Source organism: Kogia breviceps, chromosome 18 (genome assembly GCF_026419965.1).
Source record: "Kogia breviceps isolate mKogBre1 chromosome 18, mKogBre1 haplotype 1, whole genome shotgun sequence".
Taxonomy (NCBI): Eukaryota; Metazoa; Chordata; class Mammalia; order Artiodactyla; family Physeteridae; genus Kogia; species Kogia breviceps.
In genome coordinates, this window is record NC_081327.1 from 5,424,083 (window position 1) to 5,443,939 (window position 19,857).

The 19,857-nt window shown below is 54.6% G+C and overlaps 1 protein-coding gene across 1 annotated transcript; it reads left to right on the top strand.

The window, feature by feature from the left end:
• The first annotated feature begins 471 nt into the window (after positions 1–471).
• On the top strand, positions 472–5,991 carry KLK1 (kallikrein 1). Its single transcript, XM_059044242.2, has 4 exons — positions 472–596; positions 4,626–4,912; positions 5,062–5,198; positions 5,788–5,991. The coding sequence occupies exons 1-4, from the start codon at positions 472–474 to the stop codon at positions 5,941–5,943; spliced, it is 705 nt and encodes a 234-aa protein (XP_058900225.1). The 3' UTR covers positions 5,944–5,991.
• The last annotated feature ends 13,866 nt before the right edge of the window (positions 5,992–19,857 follow it).

Genomic DNA, 19,857 nt, shown 5'->3' on the forward strand with positions numbered 1-19,857 from the left:
GAAAGACCCAACCTCAGTCAGCCTGGGTTTCCTCCGTCTCGAGTTGCTTTCCTCTGAGGGTTGCGGTGCGGACTAAATGAGGTGATTCATATGAACTGATCTGAATCGGGCCCGGCGCTGAGAAAATACTCTGTATTTCTGGACCCCAGTGAAAGAACGCAGCACACACTAGATGCTCAAGAATGACTTCGCTTTCTTCAAGATCTAGTTCTAGGCTTCCTGGTAGCCATGGCAAAAAGGCAAAAACTCTCCTTTCCTTAGGCAGGTTCCTGACCTACAGCAGAGGATGGGCCCCCATGAGCTGCTTTGATTTTTTACTGAAGAGCCAAGAGAATGGGTTGGAAAGCTTAGAAATGGATAGGGTTTGTCACTGAGGCTGCAGGAATCGAGTTCCTGACCGCCAGAATGTGATTTTTCAAGGTCACTGAACGTCAAGGCACAGGAACCTGGCTCCTGAGACCTAAATAGTTTATGGAGGGGAGGGTGGATTGGAATTTGCAGAGACGATCTCTTGACCCCGCAAGGCAGGAGTCCAGGATCTTTGGGACTTTGGAGGACATGACCTTGAGCATCCAGGTTTGGGGAACAAGGAGGAGGTGGGTGGTATTGGGGCCCAACATTGTATGGAGGGGCACTTGATTTTGAAATGCTAGGAGATTTACACTGGGAACCATTGAGACTTCATATCCCTGCATCTGGGGACGTTAGGATTTGGTGAGGGGTGCCCAAGATTTTATCATGAAAGGAAGAGTAGATTTAGGGGCCTGGATCCCAAATCTAGGAGTGCAAGAGTCAGAGCATTCTGAAAGCAAAGGCTTACATTTCAGGGGGTTCTAGAAGCTGAGAAGCTGGTACCTTTGGCTCGAAGTGGTGCCGGGAGAAAGGAATCAGAGCCCCACTGCTGGTATTCGAGGGTATATTGGGTCTTGGGGGTACAGAGCCTTACTTGGGGTTCAAGTATATGGGGTTTCGTGTTGGGGGTCAATGGTTCTTCCACCTTGCTGCTTCCTGCTCCCACTTGCCCCGACTCCACCTCCCTTCACTGGCTCTGTCGCCAAGAGCAAGGTCTCCGGAGCTCCAGGCCCTGCCCTGTCTGGCTTCAGGCCCCAGGAATGCTTCCAGTGCAACTGAGGGCCTGCAGAGCAACAGCTGCTTGCTCTCCCGCCCTTTCCACAAGCTCTGGGGGTTGGAGAGGGTTGTCCAGTCCCCAGGAAGCAGGGGCAGGGCCTAGGGCAGCATCTGGGTGCCAGCAGGGCAGGGGTGGGGCCCTGGGGGAATGAGAGCTTTAAAAGGCTCCTCGGGGAGGCTCCCCAGCTCCCAGCTCACCGCCTGCCTGCCCCTGGATACCTCTGTCATCATGTGCTTCCCGGTTCTGTGCCTTGCCCTGTCCCTGGCAGGGGCTGGTGAGACAGTGGGAGGGATGTGGGAGGGGGGTTGGGCCCCGATCCTCAGGCTGCCCCCTGGCCCCGCTCCGTTACTCCTTCCCCTCCCACATGGCACCGCAGCCTGCACCCCTGCGACCCAGTCTAGCCCAGACCAGGACACCAGGCTCTCTCTTATCTCTCCCAACCCCACCCTAAAATCCAACCTGACCCCTTCTCAGTGTCACCTTGCTCTCGCTAGGTCCCTGCTCCCTCGGGAATAATCAGACTTTTCTCCTCTTCCCCGCTCAGATCCCTGGGCCCCATCCACTTTACTAAAGGGCCAGATGCTGGGCCATCCCTGTCTCTCTCTTCCAAGGAGCCCCCCCAGTCCCATCAGACTCTGGGACCCTGATCATCCCCTCCTATCCCTAGTTCTCTATGGCCCAGTGGTCCAGCTCTTGAGGCCCCCAATCCTACCACACCGTGGTGATTTTCCCCATCCAGCTGTCAGCTCTCAACTAAGCTCCTTCAGTCCTGACATCTGGCCCCCCGCCATCCCCCCAGGACCCCAAATTTCACTAGACACCTATGCTTCTTCAAAAACAGACACTCTGCTCTGTGACTAGGTAGGCCTCCCATCTGGTATCAGGGCTGGGTTCTGACAATTTTGCTTCCTCACCTCTTTGCTCCAGAACCCGCGTCCCACAGCCCCAGCCCTTTCCCCCCAGGAAAAATATCCAGAACCCACCAACACATGCTCCTTTCCTTGGAGCACTTCCATCCTTCCCCAAGCTCCAGCCCTTTACCACCCGGAATCCCTCCTGGGCAGCTCTGGTTTTCTGGGAACCCGCCCACCAGGATCCCAACACGAACCTCCCCGGCCCGGCTGTCCTGCCCTAGGTACCCCAACATCTGATTCTAAAACCCCATATCAAGTGAGTTCTCTCTGTGTTCCCACAGCTGTTTGGCCCCTCATATGCCTCCTCCTCCATTCCTGTCCTGACACTGCTCCCAAGAAAACCCCAGATCCCTCCAGGAGCCTCAGACCATGAACTCCGACCCCATGAGAATCACCCGACCCCAGAATGACTGCTATTCCACTCTCCCTTCTCCTGAGCTCCCTCCCAGTCTGACCCCAACCTGGTCCCGGGGCCCTCACTCTTGTTAAAATGCCATCCCTAGATCAAGGACCCCTTTCCCAGCCTAACCCTCTCATTCATTCTTTGATCTGGAACCCCAACTTCTCCCCGCCCCAATCCAGGAACCCCCAGATTCCCCAGATGCTCTTCTTGGCCCCTCTAACCTAATTGCCCAAATCTGCATTCTTTCCAGAAGCCCCAAAATCTCAACCCAAGCCCTAACCATTTCATCAGCCTGAGAGCCCCTGAATCCTCCAAATCCTTCCTCCTGCAGCCTCTGACCTCATCTCTTGGTGCCTTTATCCTCGGTTTCCCCTCTCAGAACCCACAGCCTCCTGTCCCGCGGTCCAAGAACCCAAATCACCCAACCCCCTCACCAGATGCCGTCGTATTGCTCCCTACCCTAATCCCGGGGGTCAGCTCTGCACTCAGCCTAGTCTCCACACCCAGGACCAGCCACCAACCCACAATCCCAGGGATGGCTCCAGAATTCCAGGCCCTTCCCAACACCCCTGGCCCACGTTCAGACCCCCAGCTCTGGCCCTCGACCCCCATGAAGCTCCAGTCACACAGCTCAGCTCCCTCTCCTAGCCCAGTCTCTTAGCCCCGTTGCTGACTCCGCCCGACCTGACCCAGCACCCCCATCCACAGGCGCTGGGTCCCCTATCCAGTCCCGGATCATAGGAGGCCATGAGTGTAAGAAGCATTGCCACCCCTGGCAGGTGGCTCTGTACCATTTCAGCAGCTTCCAGTGTGGAGGTGTCCTGGTGGCCCCCCAGTGGGTGCTCACAGCTGCTCACTGCATAAGCGAGTGAGTAGGGGCAGGGGGTCTGGCGAGGGGGGCACACACAGGATTAAGCAGCCGGCACTGTCCCCTCGGATAACCTCAGGGGAGGCTGGGGGACCTGCGGCAGAGAGGGAAGGTTGTGGTCCAGGCTCACAAGGAGAGGGGCAGGGCTGGAACTGGATGACCCCAGGGAAGCCCTCTCCATGGTTGCCTGGGTCTCTTGGGTCTGTCCTGTTGTCTCTCTTTCTATGTCTGCCTCTGTCCTATCTCTGTGTGTGTCTCTGAGTAACTGGCTCTGCTGTGGGTCTCTCCGTGTGACTGTGATGGGTCTCTCTCTCCCTCTCTCTTCTGTTCCCATTCCTCTGTGTCTCTCCCTGTCTCTGTCCATCTCAAGTCTCTGCTGCCATCTCTGTCACCTATGTCTCACCCTGCATCTCTCTGCTCTGTCTCTGTGTCTCTCTCTGGGTCTCTGCCCCACTCCCTCTCCCATCACCACCGAGCACACCTCCACCCCAGAGAAATGGAAGAGATTATCCATCCCTGGGCAGCGCCTCCCTCCGGGCCAATCATCCACTCCAGGGGGACACAGAGAAGGTCTGGTGTCAGCTAGAACTGGGTGGAGGCAGTGGAGGGAAGGAGGAAGGAGGAGGAAGGAGAAGAGGAGAGAGGGAGCTGGGGCAGGAAGGGGACGCCGACCTTGGGCTGGGGGCCAGGCCACTCGCCTGCTGGGGAATCAGCCCTGCAGCCCCAGCTGCGGCTGAGCTGGTCGCCCCGCCCCCTCCCCTCCCCTCCCCTCCCCTCCCCCTCTCCTCCCCCTCCCCCTCCCCTCCCCCTCCCCCTCCGGTGCGCCTCCGTTTTCTCTCTCTCTCTCCCAGCCCTTTGCCTCCTCTGCCTCTATTTCTCATTCTCTCTTCTTCCTTCCTCCTCCCTTCCTCACGTGGTCCGTTTCTCACTCTCCTGCTTCGTTCTGTCTTTTCCCTCCCTTCCTCTTCTTTTAGTCTGCTCTTCACGGTTCTCTGTCGCTTCCTCCTCCCGTCCCCGATGTGCTCCCTCTATCACACTGTCTCCCCTCCATCATTCCCACCCTCTCTACTGTTCTAAGCTCTTCTTGGACTCCATTTCAGTCTGTCTCTGTCTGTGACATTGTCACGTTCTTTCATCGATTTTCTCGCAGTCTCTTTGTTTTCTGGGACATTGTATCTTCCCTCGGCCTCTCTCTCTCTCTCCCTCCCTCCCCCACTTCCTGTTTCTCTTTCTCATTTTGGACCCTTCCTCCTGCCCTCCCTTTTCGACCTCCTCTCTCATTCTCATCGTCTCCATCCTCTCCTTCGCCAGCAATTACCAGCTCTGGCTGGGTCGCCACAACCTCTTTGAGGACGAAGACACAGCCCAGTTTGCCCATGTCACTAAGGACTTTCCACACCCCGATTTCAACCTGAACCTCCTGAAGAACGACACCCTCCCCCCAGGGGAGGACTACAGCCATGACATAATGCTGCTCCGCCTGGAGGGGCCCGTCCTGATCACAGAGGACGTGCAGGTCCTGCAGCTGCCCACCGAGGAACCCCAACTGGAGAGCACCTGCTATGCCTCTGGCTGGGGCAGCATCGAACCAGATAAGTGTATGCCAGGGCCACGCCGTGCAGCCTGGAGCCCAGGCACCTGGGTGTAAGGGAGGAGGGGGCTGGGGACCTGGACTCCGGAGTCTGGGGGAGGAGGGCTGGGGGGGTGGGGTCTGGCAACAGCAGCCGTGTTTCTCCCTGGCCTGTAGTCACTTACCCAGATGATCTCCAGTGTGTGGACCTTACTGTCCTGCCCAATGAGGCGTGTGCTAATGCCCACGCCCAGAAGGTGACAGAGTTCATGCTGTGTGCTGGACACCCGGAGGGCGGCAAGGACACCTGCGTGGTGAGCCAGCCTGTCCCCCGGAGCCTTGAAGTGCTGGGGGAGGGGACCCAGATTCTGGACTGGGGTTCAGAGCTAAGCAGGCATCTGTCTCCATAGCTTCCCAGCTGTAGCTCTCTGGCCCCCTCTCCTTCCTGTATCCCCATCCCGGTATCCTGTGTATCTCCCTCCTGCACATCATAGCTCACCTGTTCCTCTAACACACGCTTCCCGTCCAGTCAGAGAAAGCTTCTCCGGAGAGGTGACATCTGAGATGAGCCCTTAGGGTGGGAGTGTCCTGTAGATGGGACCCGCTCCTCTTCCCCACTGATCTGTCTGCAGGGACCATCCTCCTGCTGGATCCTCCCCGCCCCCCAGCCCCGGGGAAGAAACTGGACCCTGAGGTCCCATCCCCACTGGCAGGACTTGAGCCACTGTCCCCTCTGTTGGAATCCCCGCTGATGTTCATCTGGGAGTGGACTCTGGAGACAAGTGCCTCTTTCCCCAGAGATGAGGAGTCACTGTCTGGATCTGTGCGCCCAGGTCCAAGTGCTGGAGCCCCCCAGGCCCAGCTAACCTCTCTCACACTCTCCCCCTCCCCCTTGTGCTGTAGGGTGACTCAGGGGGCCCGCTGATCTGCGAGGGTATGTTTCAGGGAATCACGTCATGGGGCCACATCCCGTGTGGTGCCCCCAATAAGCCCTCCATCTACACCAAAGTGATTTTGTATGTGGATTGGATCAAGAAGACCATGGCTGACAACCCCTGAAGGCCCCCGCCCTGTCCCTTACCCCCAGTAAAATCGAATATGCATCAACTCCTGGTGTCATTTGGCCTTCCAGACGCTAGACACCTGGGAACTCGGGACCCATCCGGGCCAGACAAGAGCCTCCCCAGCCCTCCCGGTCTCTCTCGGCGGGAGATGTGCAGTTAGGATGGGGGGGGGGGAAGGAAGGATCAGAGGCAGGTGTGGACAAAGAGGCAGAGAAAGGGTCAGACCCCGAAGGACGAGGCGAGAACTCTGAGCCCCACTCTGCCCTGGGGGAGAGCACGAAACGGAGGCTCGGACTCTGAGAGACAGGGCCCACGTTTTATTGTGGCAGGGAAGCCAGGAAGGGGCGGGGGGTATAATTGCAAGCCTCGCCTCCCTGGGGAGGGGTCTGTTCCGCCGAGGAGCGGGGCTACATCAAATGCTGGGCAGTGTCGTGTCGGCCCGGGTCGAGACTGGGCGTCCTGGGGCGGTGCTGGCCCTCGGAGGGGTAGGAATTCCTATGATGAAGTGCGGCTTCGGGCCACGGCCAGCGAGGGCTGGACACCTGGGGGCGGGGCCTAGCTAGGCTCGGGGGCGGGGCCACACCAACTGGCCACACAGCACAGGCGGAGTGCAGAACTGGGGGGTGGGGGCGGTGTTGGACTTCCGGGGTGGGGGCAGGGTGAGGACTCTGCGCGGGAAAGGAGCTGCAAAGGGAGGGCCCCGGCTCTAGGGGTGGGGCTTTGTCACCTGTTCTCGGAGGGTTCTTAGGGAGTGGGACCTCCGGGGAAGTCTAATCTCGGGCGCGTGGCCAGTGTCCTGAGAAGCTCGGGGGCAATTGCTTAGAGAGGCTTAGACGGGGGTTCTTGGGGAGGAAGTGAACTGAGCTCTTCCTCGGTGCGCCTGGAGTCTGGGTCTGACTGCGGCTGTTCGGACATGGACTTCAGGGTGCTCTGCTGCGAGACGCACCGGCGGCGGCTCACCCGCAGCTCCATGGAGGGCCCCCTTTTGCCCCACATGCCCACGTAGTTTAAGTAGCTCAGGGCTCCTGTGGGTGGGGGCCAGATGGGCTGGTGTACTCCGAACCCCGCCCTAGGCCCCGCCCTGTCCCTCGAGGCTGACCTCCCTGGGGGTCCGCCCCAATCTGGCCAGAAGCCCTTCCTGGTATTCTCCCCGGGTTCCGCCCCCTGCCCTGCCGAGACCCCGCCCCTTCCTCCCGAGGCCCCGCCCTCACCGGCCCCCAGCGTCAAGGCGCCGGCGCCGCAGCACAGGTAGGTGGTCACCAGGTAGGATACCTGTGGCCTCGGTTGGAGCGTCTCGCAGTTGGCAACAAAGAGCGTCAGGCTGAGGGCAACCAGGAGCCCTGCACTGGGGTGGGGCCAGAGATGGACACGAGGCTGGACAGGGACCCCGAGGTCCCCAGAAAGAGAAAAGAGAGACATCCTCTCCCACCCTCCATGACAAGGGCGCGCCGCGCAAACACACACACAAGGCAGACAGAAAGATACCAGGAGGGGGCGGAAAGAAAGAGTGGGAAACAAGAAGAGAGTGAGAGGCCCGGCACACTCACCCCGACTGAGAAGGATATAGAACTAAGAAACACACAGGGAGGGTGGGACAGAGAGCCCACGAGGCATTCAAAGACAGAGACCCAGCAGGACAGAACCTCTGAGACACACCTCCCCAAAGCCAGTGAAGAGAGCCCCGGGGAGAGATGCTGAGGGAGGGAGGGCACCCCTTCCCCCAGGGAAACACTTACCGATGCAAACGCTGAGGGAACTGAAGATGAGGTCAGCCTTGTTAAGGCGGCGGAACACTGGCCAGAAGGAGAAGCCCATGGCCAGGAGGAGGACGAGGGACAGGGACAGGGCCAGGATCATGAAGCCTGCGCTCATGTGGATGAGAACTGGAAGGAAAGGGGAAAATGCCCCAGAGTCACCCCCAGATGCTCTCCAAGGTCACCCTCCCAACTCATCCCCACTGACAGCCCTGAGTAACATCCCCAGCAGACACCCCCAAATTCTAGCTACAGACACCCTCAAAATCACCCCCACTGCCCTCGCCAAAGTCACCTCCTTGAAACCCCAAACTGACTCCCACTCTCACAGTCAACCCCACGCACCCATAAAGTTAACCCAAAGTCTTTAAAAACCCACTTTCTTTAAAAATTGTGAATCACTATGTTGTACACCTGAAACTTAGATGATACTGTAAGTCAACGATATCTCCATTTTTAAAAAAGTCATCCCCACTTGCACCCTCAAAGCTATCCCAGTTCACCCTCTCTTTCCCCAAAGTCAGTCCTAGACACTCTCATGATCAACTCCACACATACCTCCAAGGTCACCCCACAGATGACCCTTGAGTCACCCCCCCCACTCACATCCTCAAGTTCACCCCACAGAATCATCTTTATTATTTCTAGAGTCATCTCCACAGTCACCCCTAAAGTTATTTATACTCCCAAAAGATGCCCCACAGCAAATCACATTAATACCTTCCATACCAATCCCAGGCACTCCCAATAGCAGCCTTAGTCACTTTAATCACCTCTAAATCACCTTTGCATATTCTTAGCATTCAATAAATGGTGATTTACCTTTAAAAGAGAACTGTAATACTGCCATGTGTGTTTTTTAAATGATATATAAATAAATACGTACCTATGTATGTGTGTGTATGTATATATATTCTTACGTGTATATAACCATAGCCATTTTCTCATATATGCAGAGGCTATGACTAGCAGAGCACACAAGAGCTTAAAAATGGCTTTAGTGACACCGGTTGCCCCCGGGAAGGGGAACTGGGAGGGACGGGGGACACAAATGAGAGGGAGACTTTTGCATTTTTTTCAAATGTTGAACCACGTAAATATATTACCTGTTCAAATCAAATCAAAGGCATTTAAATTTTAAAATAAGGAAAAATTTTTAAATCACACAGAGGGATTCCCTGGCCGTCCAGTGCTTAGGACTCTGCGCTTTCACTGCCAAGGGCCCAGGGTTCAATCCCTGGTGGGGGAACTGAGATCCCAAAAGCCGCGTGGTGCAGCCGAAAAGTCAAATCAAATCAAATCAAATCACACCGAGCTACCAGTTTAGAACAAATGAGGAATGTAATGAATATACACCATTCTTTTTTGTCTTCCCAGCACTTTTGAACGCCAGTGCTATGTTTGGGGAGTTTCCCAATGTTTGTATCCACATTTCCCTGCAAGGAAACCAGCCTCGTACTGCTAGGACCTCAGCACGTGACCAGGTTCCACCAATCAAATAGAGCCACGCGAAACTTGCGCTCAGCAGCCAGGAGAAATAGCCGTGAACTCTGTTCTAGTCGGGGGTGGCTGCAACTACCTCCGGGGTCCTGGGGCAGCAGAGAAAGAGGTTCCCCAGTGGAGTCCAGGCCTGGAGACACTGGGCTCCACACGTCAAGCTACAGCGTGTGTGACCAGCGGCACAGTCTTGATCACTCCGTCCCTGGAGCCCAGTTCCCTGGCCTCACAGAGAGTCTATAAGCTCCGCAGTATCCTGTGTAAATCTATTTTCTGCTTAAACCAGCTTGAATTGGCTTCTGTCACTTGTCATGAGAATCCTGACTTCCATATGGGGAGTGTATATCAAAGCCTTACAAAATTTCCTCCACCCTTTTGAAGCACTGCTGTTCTGCTCTTGGGAATATATATCCCCCAAGAGGAATCATGCTCAAAGAAAGTACTGTAAATAGAGGGGGAAATTGGGCACAGTTGCTTTTGCCCACCCAGCATCCATTCCCATTCTTTCGGCAAGAGCAACTGGATATTGTTCAGAGGAACTCTCTGCCCACCCTCCATCCTTGTGATTCTGACAGAAATGACCCCCTCCACTGACTCTTAAGAAAAGCATGTGATTCAGACCGAGCCGAACACAGCATGACGTCCTCCTGACCACAGCAAACGATTCAGGGAGGAGTGAGAAATCCCAGGGTATTAATCTGACCCCATCGGAGCTAATCCTGAGACCTTTGTGTGAGGGCCACAGGAGGAAACTTATTCTCTTTTCCTCATCGTTGCTTACAGGAAAAACATGGGACCCAGGAGCTGCTGAGAGCCCCGTTTGCCACCGTATGGGCACAGCTTGCCTGAGGGCCCCACGCAAAAGAATCCTTCAAGAAGAGATGGCAAGAGACAGATACCTTTTGAACATCTGCATCCCGAAGCAGGGACAATTTATGCCTGCAGACTTTTCCATAACTTGAAAGCAGCTTGAGTTTGAGAGGTATAAGAGAAAGAGATACTCAACGTAAATAAATAAGATTAATACCACACAATATTCTGGAAGTTTTAGGAGCACTTATTTGAGATCTGAAATGAAGGTAGGTACATTGGCTGGTGGGGTGGCGGATCCTTATAAGAAGAAGAAGAAATCTGGGTGTAGCACTTCCTACGAGCCAGGCACTGTTCTGATTCCTTTACGTGTCTTAACTCACGTATTCCTCAAACAGCCCATGCATTGGCAGTACTATCACTGACATTCTAGAAATGAGGAAACTGAGGCACGCAGCGGTGAAGGAAGGTGCCCGAGATCACCCAACTACCAAGTGCCTGAGCCAGGATTCAAACCCGGAGCTCTGGCTCCAGCGTCTGGGCTGCCTCTGTGGCAATGCTCTCAAAAGCACTGGAAACGCGGAGACCTACAGGGAGGCAAAATGTTGTTGAAGGAGCTGGAAGGCTCTTGTTGTCTTAAAAAAAAAAAAAAAAAAACCCACTATTTTCAAAAGAGTGAGAGAGAGAATGATGGTGTCTCGCCGTCTAGGCGTGAGGCAGATTGGGTTTTGGCCACGTGTCACGATCTTCTCCCCATAAGCAATGAGAGTCCTGCTTCCTCATAAGCCCACATATAACTCCAGGAAGCTCCCTCAAGAGGCCTTCAGAGACTCTCCAGAGACCCTCTCAAGAATTCTAAAGATTCCCCCCCCCCCAACCAAGAGCACCCAAAGAGATTCCCCCAGAGATTCTCTCCCCTGATCATCTGCAGAGACCACCCCGCCCCCAGAGCCTCCCAAAGCCTGCCCAGCCTCCTACTGACCGGTGACTTGGCCCAGGCTGGCACACTTGGGCTTCCCGCAGTTGGTCCAGAAGCCCAGGTAGCCGGTGTAGGAGCCCTGCAGGTAGGCCACACGCCCATCCAATGTGCTGAGCAGCAGCAGGGTCGCGAGGGCGTTGAAGACGAAACACCAGCCCCGCAGGACGAACTTGCGGTCCTCCTCCCAGGAAGAGGCTTGTTCCGCTGGGGAAGCATAGAGTTCTGGAGGCCTGGCTCTGCCTGCATCACTCTGTTGCATCCTAGTCTCCATCTTGGAACACAGCCGTGTCTCCACCCCCACCCTAACCTTGCCTTTTACCCCCTTCTCAATCCCCTTCCACCCACAGACGTCTTCCCATCCCCACCCGAACCCCGATCCCAATTTCATCCCCGTCTCCTGTCCCATCCCAGCACCACCCACAGCCCCGTGCCCTCCCCAATATTCTCCCTGTCCTAAACCCTGAACGCAACTCCATTCCCATCTCTAACCCTAACGCACACGTCCTCTCCCACCCACGACCCATCCTAAACCCAAACCTACTTGTTTTGTCTCCAACCTCCTCCTCTGCTCTCTATTCCGCAAAGCCCAGCTGCATCTCCACTCTCAGCATCATGCCCTTATCTCCATCCCTGTCACACATCCCAACCCAGGACACAGACGCCTATGACACAGGTGCCAAAGCGTGTTCACGAGGCCAAGACCCGTGGTGCCAAAAGAGTGAACACGGGTGGTGCAGCCGACATTCACCAAGGGCTGTGATCTGCCAACCTTGCAGCTGGCAGGGACCCTGACCCCGCACTGCTTCACCTACCTCCAGCTACGCTGGACTTCACAGGGTCCCTCCCACACACCAGGAGGCTACCTTGGGGCCTCGACACCCTGAGTTCATGCTCTGATTCACGCTGCTCCGTCTACATGGGGCACTAGTCTTCCAACTTGGCCCTGACAGCCCCAATCACGCTCACCTCCAATGTCACTTCCTCCACATCTCCCGTCCTGAGCCCTACCCCACCCCCAGCCTCAGTTCTTAGCCACGTTGCCCACTAAACACTCTCACGGTACAATGTGCAATTCTCTCATATGTGCACACCTTGGACTTGGGATTTATTATTTCACTATTTATTTCCCCGCCCGTCTTCCATGAGGGTGGCCAACCAATCTCCTCTATTTCCCACTGCATCCCTATTGCCTGGTACAGAGCCTTTGCTCTTTGTGAACTAAAAAGAATAATGAATGAACGCATGAACTAATGAATGAAGGGATGGATGCATCCGTGGTACCCAGTAATAGTAATTCCCTTCTCTTCTACGGTACATCTCAACGTGGATTTCGGAGGAAGTCGGGTCTCTGAGTCTGGAACTCAGGAAGGAGCTTGGGAGATGGAGAAAGAAACTTTTAGGACTGAATCGATATCCATGAAATGTAAAAATTCAACAGGTTTTTTTCTTACAATGGGTTCTGAGCCCTTTTGCATATGATCAACCCATCTCATCCTTATAACAACCCTCTGAAGTATCATTGTCTCCTCTCACAGATGAGGAAACAGAAGTACAGAGGAGTTGAACGGATATTCATGTAATTAAAGACATAAAAGTTTACGGGGTTTTATTTTTTCCAAAAGATCATCACTAAAGCCAAGGGAGAGGATGAAGGAGACAACAGTTTGGAAAATCCCCACTTCTGACTGGAAAGGCAGCACACACTCTTTGGGATGCCTGCACCCCTGCTGACCTCTTCTGAGCCCTTCTTGAGCTGTAGCTGGGTCTGCCTCCTCTCCCCAATCCCACATTTTTTAATTTTTAGAATGTATTTATTTTTTGGCCACGTCACGTGGCTTGTGGTATCTTAGTCCCCCAACCAGGGATGGAACCCGTGCCCCCTGCAGTGGAACTGCAGAGTCCTAACGCTGGACCGCCAGGGAAGTCCCTATCCCCAAGCCCAGACCGGAGGTCTTTGAGGGCAGGGAACAGGCCCAGTCTTCTCAGGGTCCTTGAGACTCAAGGAAAGGTGAGGAGAGACAGGGGAGAAGGAAAGGGTGCTCCCTTTCTGTGTCTCCAAGAAGACACAGAGAACTTCAGATGGAAATAAAGGCATGAAATTGATTCAGAGAAGGCCCTGGGACGGGGGAAGGGTGGGGACAGGTAGGAGGAAGGAATCAGAAATTCAGATCTCAGGCCCTCCAAGAACTGCAAGAATTGATCTCAGACAAAGCCCATGACCCAGCCCTGACGCAGCCCTGACGCAGCCCTGACCCTACTCTGGTCCCTATTGTCTCCACTCCGACCCCTCCCTTACCGCCTTATCCCACCCTGGCCCCTCTCTGATCCTGTTCTGTCTCCACCCTGAATGTTCCCTACCCTCTACCCCGACCCCTGCCCTGTCCTGACACCTCTCTGACCCAGCCGTGACCCCTTGTTGCCCCAGCCGTGACCCCACCAAGACCCTACACTGAGCCCACCCTGACCCAGCCCAAGCCCCCATATCTCTCACACGGGGCTAGGGTGGGATATGAGTCCATGGCCAACGACCCAACCTCCTGGAACCCCTCCAACTGTCATGGAACCTGCCCCCTGCCCCCAGGCCAGGCCAGACTGAAGCCCTGAGGCCCTGCCTTTAGACAGCAGGAGAGACCAAGAAACGCAGAAGAGGGGACAGAGAGATTCAAGCCCCAAGGGACAGAGCCTGAGCCCCGGAGAGACCAATGGACTTCCAGGTGGCCATGGAAATGCCTGGCGAGAGGGGATGAGGCAGTTGGCAGGTTGTTGAGTACATCTGGGGACCGGCCTTGTCCTGCATCTCCGCATGGCCCAGAGGTCCCTCTCTGGCCAGCAGAGCTCTCGGCCAGAGTCCCTTCCAGGAGCTCCCAGCAACACCCAACGGGAGACCCAAGACCCTTTGTCAGCTACCTTCAGGCCCCGGATCAGTCGCCAAGACTCTCAGCCCGTTGTTCAGGGTCGCCGGGTCAGTATCCAAGAGCCCCTGCCCACTATCTACAGCCGCCGGGCCAGTATCCAAGGCCCTCTAGCAATCAGCAGTCACCGACCCAGTGCTGAGGACACGACACCCACCATCAGCAGTCACCGGGCCGGTGTCCAAGACACACCATCCGTTAGCTACAGTCGCTGTTTCCCTACCCGAGGTGTCCCACCGGTTTTCCAAACTCGCCACTTCAGTAACCCAAACCCTTTGTTAACTACTCGCAGCCCCCTGACCAGAATCAAATCGGTTACCTACAATAGTCAAATGAGTATCCAGCCGATGACCCAAAGTTTCCGCACAAGTCGTCAAAGCTCCAAGTCACCAATCCGGGCCAGGGTCGATGTCCCCCCATCAATAACTCACAGCCCCGAGGCCAGTGTCGAGAGCGTCGAATCATTTCTCTGGACCTCCCAGGAGAGTATCAGAGACACTCGGGACGGCTCCCAGATCAACCAATATCCTCTAGAAAGCAGCATTCACAGCTTACCGTCAGGCAGCTCCATCGAGAGCAGTCCTGGCAGGTAAGAGGCGGGGAGCCCACGGAGTCGGCCAGATGGGGAGCCAGCATTCTGGGGAGGGGCATCAGGCCAAAGTCAGGGACCAGAAGCACGGTCAGTGCATGAGACTAGAGGTTGCGCTTAGGTGTGGCAGGGCTTGAAAGCTGGACCTGAAGGCTGGCCCTGGGTGGGGCTTGCCATAGAGGCTGGACCTATGAGTCAACCTAGAGACTGCATTTGGGGGTGGCGGGGCCTGGAAGCTAGATCTGGAGGCCAGGGAGCCTAGGGGCTGTATCTGGGTGAGCACGTCCTAGAGGTAGGACCTGGCGGATACAGGGAATGGAGAATGGACGTAGGGAAGACCAGAGTCTGAAAGTTAGACCGGGTGGGACTCTCAGAGTTGGCGCTGGGCTGGCCGGATGGACTCGGCGCCGACACTGGCGGTGGGGAATCTGCTGCAGGTTCCTGGAGCGGTGTGGGCTCAGCCATTGCCAGCTGCCCATGGGCTGGCGGCTGCTGCACGAGGCCAAGAAGATCAGTCGCCAGCTGAGCCTAGTGCTGAGCCTGGCCGGCTTGGTAATCATCGGCCTCATCTGTCTGGGCCAGCCCTGGATCCACTTCCAGGTGCCACTGGCGCCCCCTGGGGACGCCGCTGGCGCCCAGACCATCCCCATCAACACCATCTTCTTTGTGCGGTGCTCCGACATCTCCTGCCTGCACGAGTACGACCAGAACGCTTGTAAGGCCTGCTTCATGCTCACCGTTCCTGGGGCTCCTCTTCCTTCTTTGTTCCAGAGACCCCCTTTCTGCCTCCCCCGGGTTGGTCCTCACTGCCCCGGGTTAGGCCTCCCCTCTTCCCCATGGTTCTCACTACCCCCTGGATGGCCCTCCCTTCCCCCCCCGGAAGGGTCCTCGCTGCCTCCGAACCATCCTCACCGCCCTATGTTCATTCTCACCTACACGCTACCCACCCTCACCCTTCTCACCACCTTAGCATCTTCTTCACTATCCTGGGGACTTTCTCACCCCAAGGGATCTGTCCCCATCACATCAAGTTGGTTTCTCAACGCCCACCCCCACCTGTCACTGCCTGAGAACCTGTCCTTACTGACCTGGGGGATGGTGTACCCTCAATGCCAAAGGCATCTGCCTCAATATCCCTTCTCTAGAGGCCAGTTTCAATTTTCTTAAAAGGGGGAGGAAGAACGTTCAAGGGAGAGTGCTTAAGAATACTCCCAGATTCCCCGGAGACCCTCACCCCCGTGCTCGGGGCCTGAGGGCCCCTCTTGGCGTTCCTGATTCTCTTCCTTCCCCAGACTTGCTGGACTTCGCCTGGGCCTCCCTGCTCACCGCCAGCATTGCCGGCTTCATCCTCTGCATCCTTCTCATCAACATCCTCTTCTTCGCCAGTTCCAACATGCCCATGCTGGACTTCTCCAATGTCATCATCAGCCTCCTCACAGGCATGGCGCTGAGATCCCGCCCTGAGGAACCAAGTCCAGGAGCACCTCGACCCCATCCCCGTCCTCACCTTCACCCCCGACCCCAAGCCGATCTCCCTCCAAATCCCCAACCCATCCCAATGAAAAAGGTCAACTTCCAATCCAACCCCATCTCCAGCGCCAATGCCAGCCTCCACTTCACCTCCCATCTCCATCACCAACAAATCTCAAACTCATTCACATTCCCTTCGGTGATGCCCATCTCCACCCCCACCCCCGTTCCCATTTTATCCTCTTTCCAATCTCCAACCCCTTTACAAACCTCAACTCCCAACTCCATGCCCAACCCTCCTCAAGACTCATTCCAAATGCAACCCACCCCGATGACTCTCAACCTCAGACTCAACCCCAGTCCATCTCTGATCCCGTCTTCTTCTTAATCCTCAACCCCAACTGCAACCACACCCTTACCCCCTGTGGGTGTCACTCTCAGACTCAGCCCAGCACGTTCCCAACCCCATCTCCCATCCATCCTCACCCCCAACCACAACTCATGCCTCAGCCTTAACGTCCATCACTCAGACTCCAACTACCCAGTACTCAACCCCATGTTCGGTTCGAACCCCGTCCCACATCCTATCTCACCACCACCACCAGCCCTGTGATTTTGTTCAAGCTACTGAATGTTTCTGAGCCACAGTTTTCTCATCTGTAGGATAGGGATAATGAAATTTCCTACCACGTGGAGAGGTAGCGAGGAGTGAATTAGAAAATGTCAGTCCGTGATGGTAGCTATTTAACTTTGCACACATGCTTACGATGACGGTCCTCCTACTCGTCTGATTAGAATAGTTTCGTTTGCCATCTGCATACCAAATTACACGTTTTAGAAGAAGGAGGGCAATTTCACTTGGAAAGGAAGGATATTGTGTTCCCATCTCTTGTAATAATTGCTCACAACTTTCAGTTCCATCAAAAGAACATTCTTGGAGAGAGATAGCAAGGCCAAGAAGAGAGAACACTCAACTTCCTGTTTTCTTGTTAGCAAATGGTATTTATCCAGTTTGTCTAGTAAATCTTCCCAATTGTTTAAATATAAGGTACAAAGTGTAGAAAACATCCCTGTTATATGTCATCTAAAATAGGACATTTTTTTCCATAAGAAAATCATTTCTGGGACTTCCCCGGCGGTCCAGTGGTTAGGACCCCGCGCTTCCAGGGCAGGGGGCACGGGTTCGATCCCCGGTCGAGGAACTAAGATCCCGCATGCCGCGTGGCATGGCCAAAAAATGAGAAGCATTTCTGCCCATTTCCCCTTTTAATGAAATGGAAAACACCTCCTATATTATTTTTCAATAACGAAGAAAAAATTACCCAGTACTCCATTACCTGAGAGGGGGGAAAGAAACGAGTCTTTTCCTTTTCCCAGATTATCTTTAATTCATGTCATTTCAAAATAAAATTAAAATATCCAGAATGACTAAGTTTCTGGCCACGCTTCAGCAGCCCAAAATTAAAGACCCACTATAGTGATGATAATCTCAATTCTTTTTATTTATTTATTTTTTGGGGGGGGCTGCACTGCGTGGCATGTGCGATCTTATTTCTTTCCCCGACCAGGGATTGAACCTGTGCCCCCTGCAGTGGAGGCACGGAGCCCTAACCACTGGACCACCAGGGAATTCCCAATAATCTCAATTCTTGAGGACACACTGTGTGCCAGGGAATGTACCAATCTCAATAACTCCTCAAGACAGCCCAAGGAGATGGGTCCTACCATTATGCTCACTTTCCAGGTGAGGGAAATGAGGCTCAGAGAGATGGAGTGGCTGCCCCGAGTTGGGATACGGAAAGGGGACAAGAGCTCCAGTCTGTTAGCGCCAAAGCCTGTGGTTTTAGACATCACCATTGCCCGGTTAAACAGCAAGTCTTGCCCTCCCAATGCCCTCCACCAAGACATTGTCAGGAGCCTGTTTTCCTGCCTGTGCCCGGCCTCCTAACACCTGTACTCATACAGGAACCAGCATGATATTGGGTATCTTCTTCTACCTGATGCAGGCCCATGAGTACCTGCAAGAAGGCATGACCTACAAGCTGGGGTGCAGCTTCTACCTGGCATGGACCGGCGTCTTCCTCTTCCTAATGACTGGTCTGAGCTGGGGTGGGGTTGGGTTTGGGGTGTGAGCACGCCGTTCAAGGATGCGGATGGGGACAGGGTGGGACAGGGCTTGGGATGGGGAGGGGATTGCGAACCGGGAGGACTGGATAGAGCAGGGAGAGGGGCAATTGGGGATAGGCCGAGGGCTGGATGTAGGGGCGGGGTCGGGTTTGAATTGGGGAACAGGTTGGGGACAGTGTAGAGCGTGGTGTTGGGTTTGGGGACAGTTGAGGGGATGGGGCTGAGTTTGGGTTTAGACATGCATTTGGGGACACGATAGGAGGTAGAGCTGGGCTTGGAGAAAGGACTGGGATCAGGCTGGGGCTGGTGAACTCTGCGCCTCACCCCCTTTGCTCTCTTCCTTCCCCCAGGTTTCTTTTCCTATCTGAACTACATGAATTTCTGGTCCCTCCTGGCGATCCAGGCCATCTGGACTTAAGACATGAGGATGTCCCCACCTCGGGCCTGCTCCCACGGCTCCCCGCCAAGCACCTGCCAGGCCCGCTCTCCAGCCCGCTCAGTCCCCTCTGAAACACCCCCCCGACTCAGATTAATAATCTGTATTTTCACATAATCTGCGTTTTTCACCCAGAACATTCTTTTAAGTTCAGTACCTTGTAAGTGTTGCCCGGAAAAGCCACGCCTCTCTGGGGCCATCCCTCGAGCCCTCTGGGGTACAGGGATAGGTGAGGGAGAGACTGGGGGGGGGGCGGGAAGAGACGGGAGGTGTCAGCAAACAGGCTGGTTCCTGGCATACAGATGGTGCTCAATCAATGTGTGTTGAATAGCTGATTCTCTCCAAGCTCTTTGGGCTTCATCCTTCACTTTTGTGACCCCTGATAATTTGCCCCTCCTGAAGTTAATTCTCCTTGCACCCACACTTCACCTCTTGCCTTTGCCAGCACCTCCTGCCACCACTCCCTTTCTCCTCCCCAGCCCAATTCAGGTCAATTCTTTTTTTAACTTAACTTTTTTTTCTATAGCATCCCATTCCGTCTCTATTTATTTATTTATTTATTTATTTATTTAATTTATTTATTTTTGCGTTATGCGGGCTTCTCACTGCCGTGGCCTCTTCCATTGCGGAGCACAGGCTCCGGACACGCAGGCGCAGCGGCCACGGCTCACGGGCCCAGCCGCTCCGCGGCACGTGGGATCCTCCCGGACCGGGGCACGAACCCACGTCCCCTGCATCGGCAGGCGGACTCTCAACCACTGCGCCACCAGGGAAGCCCTCTATTTATTTTTTTTAAAGGCGGTTATACGTAGCCAATTTTTGCATATGGTTTGGAGGATAATGACAGTAGACTTGTTCCTCGGTATCCGGAGGGAATTGGTTCCAGGACCCCCCCTTGGATAACGCAATCCAGGGATGCTCAAGTCCCCTATATAAAATTGCAGGGCATTTTCATGTAACCTATGCACATCCTTCTGTACATCTTAAATCATCTCTAGATTACTTATAATATGTAATACAACGTAATTGCTATGTAAATAGTTATAAATATAATGTAAATGCTGTGCAAATAGTTGCTGGGACACACAGCAAATTCAAGTTTTGGTTTGGGGAACTTTCTGGAGCTATTTTTTCCCCCAATTTTTTCGATCTGTGGTTGGTTGAAATCGTGTATGTGGAAACTGTGGATACAGAAAGCCAATTGTGCCTTAATCTAGTTAGAGTTTAGTCCATAGTATGTGCTCATTAAGTGTTGTTACAATAACTCTTCCTCTTGTCTCCCACAAAAGGCTCTCCAATGTGTTCATTTTTAACAAAAAGTGAGCTGCAACTAGG

What these genes read in the sequence shown, in the direction of transcription:
- KLK1 (XM_059044242.2), top strand. Translation starts at nt 472, where the DNA reads ATGGAGGGGAGGGTGGATTGGAATTTGCAGAGACGATCTCTTGACCCC. An exon ending in GTTTGGGGAACAAGGAGGAG is followed by an intron (nt 597 to 4,625) that starts GTGGGTGGTATT and finishes CTCCTTCGCCAG; the next exon opens with CAATTACCAGCTCTGGCTGG. An exon ending in CAGCATCGAACCAGATAAGT is followed by an intron (nt 4,913 to 5,061) that starts GTATGCCAGGGC and finishes CCTGGCCTGTAG; the next exon opens with TCACTTACCCAGATGATCTC.